A 14,703-nucleotide genomic window follows, 5' to 3' on the forward strand; every position below is an offset into this window, starting at 1 on the left:
ATTTTCTTAAAGATTTTATTTATTTGAGAGGTGGGGGGGAGCGTGTGTGGGAATGTGCATGCACAAGAGCAGAGGGGAGATGCAGAGGGAGAGATACAAGCAGACTCCCTGCTAATCCCGGAAACCAGGGCAAGGCTGGGTCCCAGGACCCAAAGATCATATCATGACCTGAGCCGAAGTAAATCACTTAGCTGACTGAGCCACCCAGGCACCCTGCGCCAAATACATTCTTAATCTGTCCTCAGAATGCTCTCTCCCCATCTTGGCCTCAACAAAAACCTGGGTGACTTCATCTATTTTCACTGTCCAGCTGTCACATCTCTGGGGAACCCTTTCAACTGGATCTTAAAAACTGCTCTGGGGGTGCCCAGCTGGCTCAGTCAGAAGGGCACACAACTCTTGACCTCTGGATTGTGAGTTCGAGCTCCATGTTGGGTATAGAGATTACCAAAAAATAAAAATAAAATAAAAACTTAAAAAAAAAAAAAAACTCAAACCTGTTCTGGCTTAAACTGCCCCCTCTGCTTCAGACCCTGTGCACCCACTGCCTGCTGGCATCTCCTCCCAGCGATTCCAGTATGTGGCTGTCCCGTGGACTTCCAACTCCAAGAAGCCCAGGGAATTCATGGGCATTACCCCTCAATCCTGTACTCCGTGTCAAGCACATACTACAGCCTGGAGGTGAAATCTGATGCTTACCTCCCCCTTACCTACCCTGTCATATCCCTCACCAATGGGGTGGAACTTGCCTTCTCAGCATTTCTCTAATTCGTCCCCTGCCTTTACCACTACCCCCGTCAATCCCATGACTGACAATTGTTGCTTCGCCATCTCTCTTCGTGACCTGCTGCTGTGTGACAGGTCACCCCAAAACTCAATAGTTGGAAACAAGTATGTATTGTGTCCCACAGTTTCTGAGGGCTAGGAATCTGGGAGTGGCTTAGCTGGGTGGTTCTGACTTAGCATCACTAAGGGGGGCTGCACTCCTGCTGTCAGCTAGGGCTGTGGTTATCTCAAGAGTCAGTGGGGCTGGAGAATCTGCTTCAAGCCTGCTTGTGTGGTTGTTGTCTGGGCTCCCTTCCTTGCGGGCTGTTGGCTGGACGCTTCAGTCAGCCTCTCCTTAGGTTACAGGAGTGTCACCACTCTTGCGGCTGGCTTTTCTCTGAGGTGGTGGTGGTGGTGGTGGTGGTGGTGGGGTGTGTGTGTGTATGTGACAGAGAGAGAGAGAGAGAGAGAGAGAGAAAGAGATTACTCAGTATGGAAGCTGTAGTCTCTTAAGCCTAATTTCCAATGTTTTCGCTTCTGTCGATCACATTCTACAGATGCTACTGATTTACTGATCTATTGATCTACACATTCTTTTGATATTCTACTGATCACATAGACCAAACTTGGTATGCATTGGAGAGAATGTGTGAAAACCAGAATGTGAGGATCCTTGGGGGTCATCTTGGGAGTTGGTTACCACAACATCAATTTATCCCTTTTTTTAAAAAAAAGATTTTATTTACTCATTTGACAGAAAGGTAGAAAGCACAAGTAAGCAGAGCGGCAGGTAGAAGGAGAGAGAGAAGCAGGCTCTTAACTATGTGCTGGCTGACTGGATTTAAAAAAAATAAATATGTTGGCTTAGGAAAGGTGAGATGGGGCAGTTTGACAAGTAACAGAGGTTAAGAGGAGGGTTTCTTTAAAAAAAAAAAAAAGTTTTTAGGGCACCTGGGTGGCTCAGTGGGTTAAGCATCTGCCTTTGGCTCATGTCCTGATCCCAGGGTCCTTGGATCAAGTCCTGTATTGGGCTGCCTGCTCAGCAGGCAGTCTGCTTCTCCCCCTCCCTCTGCCCCTCCCCCCTGCTCATGTTCTCTCTCAAATAAATAACTAAAATCTTTTTTTTTTTTTAAGATTTTATTTGTTTATTTGACAGACAAAGATCACAAGTAGGCAAAGAGACAGGCAGAGAGAGAAAGGAGGAAGCTGGCTCCTCGCTGAGCAGAGAGCCCCATGTGGGGCTCGATCCCAGGACCTCGGGATCATGACCCGAGCCGAAGGCAGAGGCTTTACCCCACTAAGCCACCCAGGCGCCCCAATAACTAAAATCTTTAAAAAAACGTTTTAAAGGGGGAAACCCTTAAGGATCAAAGACATAGTGGAGAGGATGGAACTTAAGATAGAAAGAAAAAGGAGAGAGAAAAATGATGCACAGAGCAAGGTCTGGAATCTGGTACACAAAGAACCAAAAGGCTTGGGCAGAAATTAAACCCCTTGTTTCTCTGGATGGGAAGAAGATGGGTGAAAATACACGTAATCTGAAGATGGAGGGGGAGAGATGGAAGCAGTGGCAGCCTGATAACTTCAATTCTTTTTTCTTTATTCCCAGATAATGGAAGATAATGTCTAGGGACAAATGAGTAGTTCAGTCAGTTGACCATCTGCCTTTGACTCAGGTCATGATCCCAGGGTCCTATGATAGAGTCCTGCATTATCTCTCTTTTCAGCAGGGGAGCCTGCTTCTCCTTCTCCCTTTCCCTCTATTTGCTGCCCTGCCTACTTGTGCTCTCTTCTCTCTCTTTGAATAGATAGATAAAATCTTAAAAAAAAAAAAAAAGAAGAAGATAATGTCTATTTCCTTTTTTTAAAAGATTTTATTTATTTGACAGAGATCACAAGTAGGCAGAGAAGCAGGCAGAGAGTGAGGAGGAAGCAGGCTCCCTGCTGAGCCGAGAGCCTGATGCGGGGCTTGATCCCAGGACCCTGGGATCATGACCTGAGCCGAAAGCAGAGGCTTAACCCACTCAGCCTCCCAGGTGCCCCAATAATGTCTATTTTCTGTGTGACATAGGAAGTATTGTGGTAGTTAGTCTTTGATGACCCCTGTCATGCCCTCCCCCTGGTTCTCATGGCCTGTGCAGCTCCCTCCCACACTGTCTACACTGTACCGGGGTTGGGCTCTGTGACCAATAGCATATGGCAGAAGCTCTGTGTTCTGGGTTGAATTGTGTCTTCTGCAGAAAGGTGTGTTGAAGTTCTAACCCCCAGCACCCCAGGATGCAATCTTAGTTGGGAATAGGGCCTTTATAGACATAATTAAGTTAAAATGAAATCATTAGGGCAGACCATAATCCAGTGTGATTGGTGTCCTTATCACAAAGGGGAAATTCGGACACAAGTGTGAACAGACAAACATGCAAGGAGGGACAATGATGAAGACACACAGGAGGAGATAGCCATGTGATTGGAGTGGTGCATCTGCAAGCCAGGAACCCCAAGGACGCCTGACAAACACCAAATATTAGGAAGATGCAAGACGAATCCTCCCCTAGAGTTTCTGGACGAACACAGCCCTGCTCACACGTTGAGCTGGGACTTCTAGCCTCCAGAACTGTGATACAATACATTTTCTATTGTTGTAATCCACCCAGTTATTGGTATTTTGTGATGGCAGCCTTAGCAAACTAATAACACTATGGTATGCCATTTCCAAGATCAGGTTATAAAAACACTGTAGCTTCCTCTTTGGTGCACTTTCTCAGATCCCTCTCTCTCGGGATACTCAGCGGCACTGTCATGAGGACATTCAGGCAGCCTATGGAGAGACCCCCATGGGAAAGAACCAAAGTTTTCCATCAATGGCCAGCAAGGGCCTGAGGCATGTCAGGAGTTGTGGAAGTGAACTTGGAAGTAGACACCCCCCCCACCCCCACCCCACCCCCGCTGAGGCCTCAGATAAGACCGCAGCCCCAGTCAACAGCCTGACTGCAGTTTCATGAGAGACTCAACGCTGAACCACCCAGTCAAACCATTCCTGGATTCCCGAATCACAGAAACTATGAGATCATAAATCCTTTTGTTTCAAGTTGTTAACTTTGGGGGTACATTGTTATCCAGTAACAGATAACTAATACACCGGCTAACAATGAAGGAGACAAGGTTGCTTGAGAAGAGGAGAGAGAATATGGACTGGGTGCTGAGATCATGAGAAAGGGAGCCACAAACCAACAACACAGGTCTGATTAGTGGATGCAAACTATAGTTCAGAACCACTTGATGAAGGTGCCAGTTATATATTTAGATTCCTGAGTATCACATTCCTGAATCAGGCTTTTCTCTGGGAAAATGGCACTGTGGATCTACTATTGGAAAAGTGCCCAGATGATTCTTTTTAGAAGAACCATTGAGTTAGGAGTGCCTCGGTGGCTCAGTCAGTTAAGCGTCTGCCTTCTGCTCAGGTCATGATCCCAGAGTTCTGGCATTGAGTTCCTGTTCAGCAGGGAGCCTGCCTCTTCCTCCTCCTCATCCCCACCTCATGTTCTCTCTGTCTCTCCCAAATAAATAAAATCTTGAAAAAGAAAAAAAGGAACCATTGAGTTAGAGGATAATCAAGAACAGAGGTAAAGAAGATGGAGCTAGATGATAGATGGATTTTATGAAGAACAAAAAAAGTGAGCTCCTCGACCTCCGTCAGCATTCCTCTCAGACTCCTGGTTGAGTATCAGAAGCACCTGCAGCCCTTACTAACACACTCGGTAGGGTTCCAGCCCAGACAACTGAATCAGAATTTCTGCCAGTAGGGACCCAGGCAACAGAACATTATAAACACTTCCCATATGATTTTAGTGTATGGCTGGTGTTGAGAAATATTGCTCTAGGTACTGAAATTAAAGTTGTGGGTTCACAGATCTTTTAACTACTATGCACTAAATTAAAAAATGATAAAAAACCACGATGTAGCAATAAAAAGAAGTCAAATAGGGCTGTAGGGATAAATCAGTCAAAAAATGGAACATTTTTAAAAGCCATAAATTTCCAAGAAAGATTAAGGATACCCTTTCAAAAAAATCTTTGGAATTATTAGCTAGAAGCAAGGAAGCAGATTTTTTCTTTGTGATGGAAGTTTTGGATAGGAATTTTTAAGCATCTGGTGTTATTTAGTACATTTTCAGAAAAACAGAGTTATTGATTGGGATGAGAATTTTCCCCAGTCATGTGCTTGTGTCATGTTAAGAGGAAAAACAGACACAAATTTGAATATATACTTTTGTTCATAAACATATTAAAGAAACATGAAAAATGCCTATGATTATGTTTTCTGAATAAAAACCCCTCATGAAACCAAATACTATATATGAGGATAATTCATATTTTGGAAATGCAACTGTGCTTTTGAGAGGAACACTACAGAGAAATTATTTAAAAGGCCAAATAGGTATCCTTCAGGGTTGGGAATAAGGATAGCATTTTAACATCTTTTAAAAATCTCTGTGGGGGTGCCTGGGTGGCTCAGTGTGTTAAAGCCTCTGCCTTCAGCTCAGGTCATGATCCCAGAGTTCTGGGATTGATCCCCGCATCGGGCTCTCTGCTCAGCAGGGAGCCTGGGTCCCCCTTCCTCGATGCCTGCCTCTCTGCCTACTTGTGATCTCTGTCTGTCAAATGAATAAATACAATCTTTTAAAAAAATAAAAATAAATTTAAAAAATTAAAAAAATCTCTATGTTTTTTGAAAATGATGATGTATTATTTTTGAATTAGAAAATAAAATATGTATTAAACACTCAGGAAAGAAAACATAAGAAAGAAAAACAGCGAACCATAATCTGAGGTTCCCTGGGTGAGCAGGCTTCACAAGTGTTTTCTTCTTTCAATTATCTCCCCTGTTGCACATTTTTGCGATAATGAGCATATAGATATTTTTATAATTGGAAAATTATGAACTCTATTTAAAAATAAAGATCGGGGACGCCTGGGTGGCTCAGTTGGTTAAGCAGCTGCCTTCAGCTCAGGTCATGATCCCAGCGTCCTGGGATCGAGTCCCACATCGGGCTCCTTGCTCAGCAGGGAGCCTGCTTCTCCCTCTGCCTCTGCCTGCCATTCTGTTTGCCTGTGCTCACTCTCTCCCCCCCCTCTCTGATAAATAAATAAAAATTAAAAAAAAAAAAAGATCGAATTCTCTGTCCTTTACAGTTTTATCTCACAAAGGGAGTTGGCTGGAGCATTCACGAAACTGTTTAAAGTTTAGGAATCAGTTAGCTCAGGGGTTGGCAGATGTTTTCTGTAAAGGGCCGGATAGTCAATATTTTAGGTATTGTGGTCCATATGGCCTCTATTGCAACTATGCAGCCCTGCTTTTGTGGCAAGACAAACAGATCTAGACAGTAAGTAAATGAACAGGAGTGGCTGTGTTCAAAAAAAGCTTTATGGATACTGACCTTTGAATTTCATCTCATTTTCATTTGTCACGAAATCTTCCTTTGCTCACCTTCTCTCAACTCCAACCATTAAAAATGTAAAACCATCCTCAGGCCACACAAAAACAAGTGACAGGCTGGATTAGGTCCACAGGCCATAATTTGCTGACCCCTGTGTTGGATGAAATTAGGAACGTGATGAATGAAATATCTCATGGTTGTGTTGAAAGACCCCAACAGAAATGGCCCATAAACTGTGTTAATATTTTAATTTAATTTAATTTTTTAAAGAGTTTTAAAAAATTTATTTGACAGACAGAGATCACAAGCAGGCAGAGAGAAAGGGAGAAGCAGGCTCCCCGCTGAGCAGAAAGCCTGACACGGGGCCCGCCCCCAGGACCCTGGGATCACGACCCGAGCTGAAGGCAAAGGCTTTAACCCACTGAGCCACCCAGGCACCCCAAATATTTTAATTTTATTTTATTGTGTTTATTTTAATCTGTGATTTCCCTGCGTCTTTTTTCTCCCTTTTCTAAAATTTGCAACTCACTTGGATATCTTGGGAAAAAGATGCTATGCCATTCTGTTGAAACATTAATATAGGAGGAGGATGACTTGGGGGAAAAAAAGATGCTAATGTGAATCCAAGTTTACAGATACCAAACCTTTTCTGTGCTAGGCATTTCAGGGGGAAAAAAAAAAACCACAACACATACCCATATGCAGGAATTGTAGATTAAGTCACTAGGCACACTAATGAAAAATTACCTTTGTGGAAATCGAACCTTTTAACAGTAAACAAATCAAGGAAAAGGCTTTGTAAAAAACTAATGAAGAGAAAACTTACTAGAGTCTGGAGGCTCTAGTGGGAGCTAAACCACACATCTGCAGTTACAGGAATAAGTGTCAGTTAACAGACCCCAAAAGAAGAAACCTCAAGAAGAAAGAATCATCCCAGTCTCCAACATGGAAAAGGTATACACTGCATTTCCTATGAGAGAATGTCTATCCCTGGGGCCTCTCAGTACATCTGACTTGGTTTTGGCTCAAGCAAGATCTCATGGGTTGTGAGATTGAATCCCTTAATGGGTGCTGGCTTCAGCAGGGAGTCTGTGTGGGATTCTTCCCCCACTGCCTTTGTCCCTCCCCACTAGCACGCTCTATTTCTTTCTCTTAGATAAATAAGTAAATCTTTAAAGAAAAAAAAAGAAAGAAAATGACCACTCTTGTACTGAACAAATGAGAAAACATGCTTTTCTCCAGAAACCTTTGGACTTTCCTTCAAAACAAGCCTTCTAATCTCCTCCTTCTCCCTAACATGTTCCTTTCCTTGTAGGACTTGCCTATGGTTTTTCTGCAGCTTATATGTCTTGAATTATAGTTCTCTACTATTCCTGAATAAACTCATTTTGCGGGTGAAATAACGGTTTTCTTTTTAAGATTAATAGGCTTTAGAAAAAAAATTAGTCCTGAAAAAAATCACAACACTGTGTGCTGAAGACAGCAACATTCTTCATGATATACAACACGATCAGTCTTGTCTTTCACTCCCAGAAAACCTTCTTTAGATTACTTTGTTATTGCAGCAAAAATAACATTTAGAGACTAAAATCACAAGTGATTGCTTCTATCATAGTCAATAGAAAAATGTAGAAAATAATTGGAAGGCCAATTTTTAAAAATTATGCAGAAAGGGAACAAAGGGAGCTAAATAAGTACTGGTTTGGGACAATTTGTACATTACGAGAGGCCAGTATTTATTGGGCTAGTAGCTAAAGGTATTTTCTTATAACAAACTCTTAATTTCTTTTAAATCCGTCCTTAATTTCCCACACTATAGACGGCCTAAGTTCACAATTTTACTACATACTTACTGAGGCTCTTCTTAAAATAAACAAATGTTTAGGGGCACTTGGGTGACTCAGTTCATTCTGTCTCTGCGTTAGGCTCAGGTCCTGATCCCAGAGTCCTAGGATAGAGCCCCATGAGGGGCTCCCTACTCCCAGGGGGTGGGGTGATGGTGTTGGTGGTGTTGGCTTCTCCCTCTGCCCCTCCCCCCATGCTCTCTCTTGTTTTCTCTCAAATAAATAAAGTGTTTTAAAATTAAAAAAAAATAAACAAATGTATAAATGGATGAACTCATCCCATAAAAACTATCAAAATTCACATCTAGAGTTTCTAAGAGCTAGGAGGTCAGAGCGAGGGTCTGTATCTCTGCGGCTTCTTGAACTACTCTTGCTCTGTGTAACTTTAGTTGCAAATAGCAACCCTAGATGTCTGGCACCTCTGAAAAAATGGGGTGCCTTGGGTTCCACCTAAAAGCATTAAAGAAAAGTAACCTTTTCACATTCTCTTTATGCCTGGATTGCTAAACCTGACAACCTTGCTGGGGAAATGCGTAGCTAAGGATGTGGAAGGCTGTTTCACCCACATTTTGAAAACATAGTCTTTTGTTTCTGAAGAATAGTATACTTTTATGTGTTACGTTACAGAAACTTAAATAGGGAAGGTTAACCAAATACCATTTGGGACTTTAAAAGTAGCTTGAAACCTCTTCCAACCAGCTCAGCTCTAGTGCAGAAATCTGCATTTTGGCTTCAATTCAAGACGGCCTGCTAGCTGCAGTCCCAATTTCAAGATTTCATTGTGCGAGAACCTTCCGTTTAAAAAAAGTACTGCAGTTCCTCAGTCTTCTTAGTGTAAACCACATGTCCACGGTATGACAGTATGGCTAAAATATTCACTTGTGCATTAAGGAGCATCTGCCGAAGTTCAACCACAAACAGCAAGAAGCAAGGGGTCATAGATGGCCAAATATTTTTGCAAAGTCTGAGTTTCTTTCACCCCGTATTTCTGGGGGGGATCTTTAAAAGCCTTCAGATAAAAAAGAAATGTCATTGGCTCTAGCGTATCTTCACCAGGCAGACAACGGTGAACAGCACTCCACCGCCCAGTTGACGCAAACACCTTCCACCGCGGCCCTTTGAGCTGGGGCACCTGACGGCCTCACCCACGCCAGTTCCCGCCCCTCGGCCCCGCCCATCCCGGGTACAGGTTTCTGGGGCGGTCGCCGTTAAGAGGCTCCGGCCCCGCGTAAACTTCCGGCTCCGCGGAAATTTCCGCCCTTAGAGCCAACGGGGAGGTCCCAGGGGCGGTACCGGAAGTGACGCCAGGGCGCGCCCTCCATTTTGTGGGACGCAGGAGCAGCTAAGTGCGTCAGTTGTGAAAAGGCGTAGACGAGACTAGTCCTGGTCTGCGGGGAGGTAGACGGCTCCGTCGCAGACTACGGACCTCTCTGGTCTCAGCTGCCAAAGACCCTGTCCGGTAGGTGAGTGGCTCACTTTGAGGGAAAGGCTTCTCGGATCGAAGCTTCTTCATGGCCGTTCAGATCGTGAGTGGCCAGGGCTGCTCTCTTTGCGGAGGACGGCGTCCAATGAGTGCAGTTTATTCGAGGTGGGCGCTGGGGCACGTCTCCCTTTGGGTATTGTTTGAGGGGAACTGACGGTGGAAGGGCGGTTGTGGTTATGGTCGTTTTTACACGGGGGTCTTGTGCCCCTCCCTGCCTCCTTACCTCTTCACTACCCGGACCCTCCCCGAGTATTGGGCTGATGCCTTTGCTCGGGGCGTGGTTAGGGCTTTCTGGGACGGGCACAGTGACTCCGGAACTGTGGAGTCCGGGGAGGGGGGAGGGAGAAGGGCGTTTGGCACGCGCGGCTCACCCCACCGCTGGCTCGGTCGCCGCCATTTTATGGCTGCCAGCGTCCGCCTGCCGCCGTTTGCGCAGGCGCGGCGGTGGCGTCGCGAGATTCCGGCTTCCACCCGCTGTGACGTTCCTGGGAGGCGGCGGCGTGCGCGCGGCCCGTCGCCATTGGGCTGGCCTTGCGGAGGGCGGGGTCGGCTCCTCCCGCACTTCTCGGCCTTTCCTAACTGCGGCAGATGGGAGGGGGCCAGAAGAGCCGGGGAGAGAGTGCGGCTGCGCAGTTCCAGAGGCGGCAGTGGGCGTTGCGGTTGCTGCGGTCTGGGCCCAGGGAAGGATCGTGTTGGGAGCCGAGTTTTAATTTTGTCTGCAAGGGACCTGGCCTAATAAGAGGCACTCTTGGCAATCTTGTTTATAACATCACCGGGTAAACATTTTATTTTATGCCGTTTATGTTTTTGACCCCTTGACCAGGCATTTTTCGGACATTCACTGGTATTGTCTCAATTGAATTATTTTGTAACAGGAAATACTAGCCGGACACCATGAGTGGTTGTCGAGTATTTATCGGGAGGTTAAATCCAGCGGCCAGGGAGAAAGACGTGGAAAGATTCTTCAAGGGGTATGGACGAATAAGAGATATTGATCTGAAAAGAGGCTTTGGTTTTGTGGTAAGTATTCACAACTGGTTCTTTAGAACTGCTGTTAAGTCGGTAAAGATTTTGATAAGCAGTGTTTTTTATTTTTACCGAGCGTAGGGTATTAAAAACCTTGCTGTTAGTTGGAGGGAAACCACTCCTGATTGCATTTCTGTTGAGCTTATGTGTATGGGACTGTCATTAAGATACTCACTCTTGACACGGTTTTGGTGCTTTTACTGTTGGAGAATACATTTTAAAGTCATGTTAAGAGCTGTCTTTCACGTTCACGTTTTAGGAATTTGAGGATCCCAGGGATGCGGATGATGCCGTATATGAACTCGATGGAAAAGAACTGTGCAGTGAGAGGTGAGAACCTGAGTTTTGTGACCGTTAGCACTGTAAGGTAGAACAGACTAGGTCAGTTGGGATATTTCAGATTAGCTGTCAGGTAGCTTGTGTGGATAACAGAGCCTTCTTTCCTTTCCTGTAGGGTTACTATTGAACATGCTAGAGCTCGGTCTCGAGGTGGACGAGGTCGAGGACGCTATTCTGACCGTTTTAGTAGTCGCAGACCTCGAAATGATAGACGGTATGTGATGGATCGTGAATGGCTGCTTTGAACAATCATTACTGCAGGAGGAGATTTTAATGTTTAAGAACAATTAGCGATAAGTGGTTTTTTGCTTACTGTATAATCACTTCTATTATTCCTGTGGTAGTCTGCTGTTCTTGATTAGTGTGTGTAGTAAGTCCTGTAAAATAATTCAGAAACTCAATGGAAGTCATTTGAATGACTTGTTCTATCTTATTGCTTGAATCTGCCCACAGTCGAACACAGTAGGTACACACTGCTGCATTTCTTCCATTGTGAGTACTCATTTTCTTCCTCAGAAATGCTCCACCTGTAAGAACAGAAAATCGGCTTATAGTTGAGAATTTATCTTCAAGAGTCAGCTGGCAGGTTTGTTGAAACACAGTTTTGAGCTATTTTAATGTGGCTTTTTAAAAGTTAATGGGTAGTTAATGTTTTATTATGTTTTTATTAAAAGTAATTTTATCTTAAATTAAATTAATGGAATTAATTGTAATTTTAAAATTTTGATTAAAAGTAATTGGGGGATATTTGAAACTTTAATTAATTTGATCAAATGTTTAATGTTTTGAGGATATTTTCTCTTGTTTTTTAAAATCAATTTTAACCAAATATTAAACCCTTTATTTGCCAGCCTATCTGTGTCGTTGGCCTTATGACGAGGAGTGCCTGTGGGTTATCCTAATCGTTGTCTTGGTCACTCTTGGTTGGGCCTGGTTGACTTTGCCAGTCAGCTCCTACAGTGATCAGTTGGCCACCTCTAGATCTGTGTTTGCCGGTCTAGACGTAATCGGGGCACTTACTTGAAGTGCCAGGTTGCAGCGATCCCAGAGCGTTGATAACGTGATCTGATCCCTAATTGAGAGCTGTCTTCCTGTAACGCTTCCGAATAAGAGGTCCTGGTCGAAAAGAGTTGAAAGATTCGAAATTAGGTGGTCGTTGGAATCCTGATCGCAGTAAAGTGGTCCTTGGTAACTGCACAAGAGTAGAAGGTGCCTGCATCCGCCAATAGTCTGCTAATAGGGAGGGCTGTGCGATTAAAGGCTTCCACCGATTGGGTAGTGTCCTTCAAGTGGGTGGCGAAGAGCCAGTCGGGCATATGTCATGAAGGTTTCTCCGACCGATTAATGGTTTGCTGCTTGACTAGCCTAGGGAAATAATAATAAAGGTAAAGTAAACTTTTTTAATGACATATGGGGCACAAAATAACTGGTGTCTTGTAAATGTTCTGTTTCTTTTTTTTTTTAATATAAAATCTTTACTTTAGTCTTTAAAAATATGTACTGTTTCTTTTTGTTTTGTTTTTTTGTTTTGTTTTGTTTTCTTCCTTTTGTATTGAACTCAGTATAGACTAATACTACTTTAATGTTAAAATCTGAATTTTCCTGTAGCATTTTGCTTAAAAGCAATATGCTTTTTGCTTATTTCGTGCCCTGGCATAGATAATTTTTGAATTCTGATAGAATACAAGTGTGGTAAATACCATGTTTGTACTTTATCTAACATCTTCTCTTCCAGTAGTCTTGTTTTTTATACCATGTGGTTGTTTGTGTGTCAAGTTTCCTTTTCTTCGCGTGACACAATTGTCTTGTGTTAAGGATCTCAAAGATTTCATGAGACAAGCTGGGGAAGTAACCTTTGCGGATGCACATCGACCTAAATTAAATGAAGGGTGAGTGTGTTTTGAAGGTCATAACAGCCTTTTGAAAACAATGTTTTCAGAAATCTGAGAATTTGGGTATGCTGGAGTATGGTGGTTCTCATTTGAGGATGAATTTGCTCTGTAGGGGGCATTGGACCACATTTTTGGTGGTTGTAATGGGTTTAGGGTGCTACGGGCATCTTGTAGGTAGAGGCTGGAATGCTGCTAAACATTGGCTACCAAGCATAGGCAAAGGCCTCCACAACAAAGAACTGCCTAGCTTAAAATGTCCATGGTTTGGAGGTGGAGGAACCTTGTAATGCTGTTTTTAAGATCTAAGATTCTTAATTAAAGCAGTAGCAGAAAGTATCTAGAAAAGGTAATCTTGATACTCTGGATTGCTATATGTAGTTTGAGACCAGACTACCAGATGTATATAATTGTACAAATGGCTTTTTTCCATTGTAGGGTGGTTGAGTTCGCCTCTTACGGTGATTTAAAGAATGCTATTGAAAAACTTTCTGGAAAGGAAATAAATGGGAGAAAAATCAAATTAATTGAAGGCAGCAAAAGGCACAGGTATCTAACATATTAAAGACAAAAGTTTTAGTTGGTGGGTTTGTAGCTCCTGCCACTTACATTGTATTTTTGTTTGCTTGTTCATTTTCCTCCCTAGTAGGTCACGGAGCAGGTCTCGTTCCAGGACCAGGAGTTCCTCTAGGTCTCGTAGCCGGTCTCGGTCCCGGAGTCGCAAGTCTTACAGCCGGTCCAGGAGCCGGAGCCGGAGCCGGAGCAAATCCCGTTCTGTTAGTAGGTCTCCTGTGCCTGAGAAGAGCCAGAAACGTGGTTCTTCAAGTAGATCTAAGTCTCCAGCATCTGTGGATCGCCAGAGGTCCAGGTCCCGATCCCGGTCAAGGTCCAGATCAGTTGACAGTGGCAATTAAACTGTAAATAACTTGCCCTGGGGGCCTTTTTTTAAAAAACAAAACAAATTCCCAAACCATACTTGCTAAAAATTCTGGTAAGTATGTGCTTTTCTGTGGGGGGGGTGGGATTTGGAGGGGGGGTGGGTTGGGCTGGAAATCTTTGTAGATGTGGACCACCAGGGGTTGTTGAAAACTAATTGTATTAAATGTCTTTTGATAAGCCTTCCGCTCACATTTTTGTGAATGTCTGAAGTGTATAGTTTGTGTATATTGAGAGAGCTCTTTTATAACTAAAGCAAATTTAATTTTTTTGTACTAGAAAAGATTTGAACATTTTAGTTCTTGGTTATTCAAATATGTTAATTCAGAATTAGTTTAATGCCTCAATTAAACTAATTAATAGCTTTGGACATTTAAAAGAGCTCTGAATTTGCTTGTACATAAAGGCTTGAGTTTTCCTTGTTAGGGTCAAGGGTGTCCTCCCACCCACCCTTTAACAGCTGCCTGACAGACAACGGTAAAGCAGCTGTTGTTGATAATAAAACATTATAAAAACTGTTTTTGTCTGTTTGTCTGAAGGATGTATGCTATTATTTTTCCCTATCCATCTATGTCCAGCACATTTAAAATACCTTGTGGAGAATCCTGGAATTTGGTTGGTGGATATTTAAAGGTTTCTTTGAAAATTTGAGTCTTAAAAAACCCTTGCCATTTCTGGTCTAGTCAAAACAAGGGCAGAGATGTCTGCAAACTGTTAAAATGATGATGACAGTTAAGTTTCCTGTGTGTGACTGTACCAAAGCTCTTTCCCTTTATCACTTTATTGTATTGGTATCAGGTTATTTAGGCTTCCGTAACCAAGAGAAGAAAAATTGGAGAACAGATTTTAAAAATGTTTTACGCTTATTTCAAAGGTAATAAATTTTGAAGGTTAGATTATTATGTAAAGCTTATTTAAGTCCACGCACAAGAATGCTTTAAGGGGTTTCACATGTTTTACTTGCATTGATGAGCTGTGGATGTGAC

At 43.2% G+C, this 14,703-nt stretch overlaps 1 protein-coding gene across 5 annotated transcripts; it reads left to right on the forward strand.

The window, feature by feature from the left end:
* Positions 1-9,363: 9,363 nt before the first annotated feature.
* SRSF5 (serine and arginine rich splicing factor 5) lies at positions 9,364-14,235 on the forward strand. Of its 5 annotated transcripts, none has more exons than XM_059373485.1 (8): positions 9,364-9,632; positions 10,403-10,547; positions 10,813-10,883; positions 11,008-11,106; positions 11,409-11,478; positions 12,708-12,781; positions 13,220-13,330; positions 13,431-14,235. In XM_059373485.1, the coding sequence occupies exons 2-8, from the start codon at positions 10,422-10,424 to the stop codon at positions 13,693-13,695; spliced, it is 816 nt and encodes a 271-aa protein (XP_059229468.1). In that variant the 5' UTR covers positions 9,364-9,632; positions 10,403-10,421; the 3' UTR covers positions 13,696-14,235. The 5 variants fall into 5 exon arrangements, with proteins under 5 accessions (XP_059229468.1, XP_059229464.1, XP_059229465.1 ...); XM_059373481.1 differs by having other exon boundaries at positions 9,365-9,632; positions 13,428-14,235; XM_059373482.1 differs by having other exon boundaries at positions 9,365-9,507; positions 13,428-14,235.
* The last annotated feature ends 468 nt before the right edge of the window (positions 14,236-14,703 follow it).

Source organism: Mustela nigripes, chromosome 13 (genome assembly GCF_022355385.1).
Source record: "Mustela nigripes isolate SB6536 chromosome 13, MUSNIG.SB6536, whole genome shotgun sequence".
NCBI classification, from domain to species: Eukaryota; Metazoa; Chordata; class Mammalia; order Carnivora; family Mustelidae; genus Mustela; species Mustela nigripes.

Bases quoted from the DNA above. Each gene is read 5' to 3' on its own strand.
- SRSF5 (XM_059373481.1), top strand. From the start codon at position 10,422: ATGAGTGGTTGTCGAGTATTTATCGGGAGGTTAAATCCAGCGGCCAGG. The intron at 10,884-11,007 runs GTGAGAACCTGA...CCTTTCCTGTAG, and splicing joins AAAGAACTGTGCAGTGAGAG to GGTTACTATTGAACATGCTA. The intron at 12,782-13,219 runs GTGAGTGTGTTT...TTTCCATTGTAG, and splicing joins CGACCTAAATTAAATGAAGG to GGTGGTTGAGTTCGCCTCTT.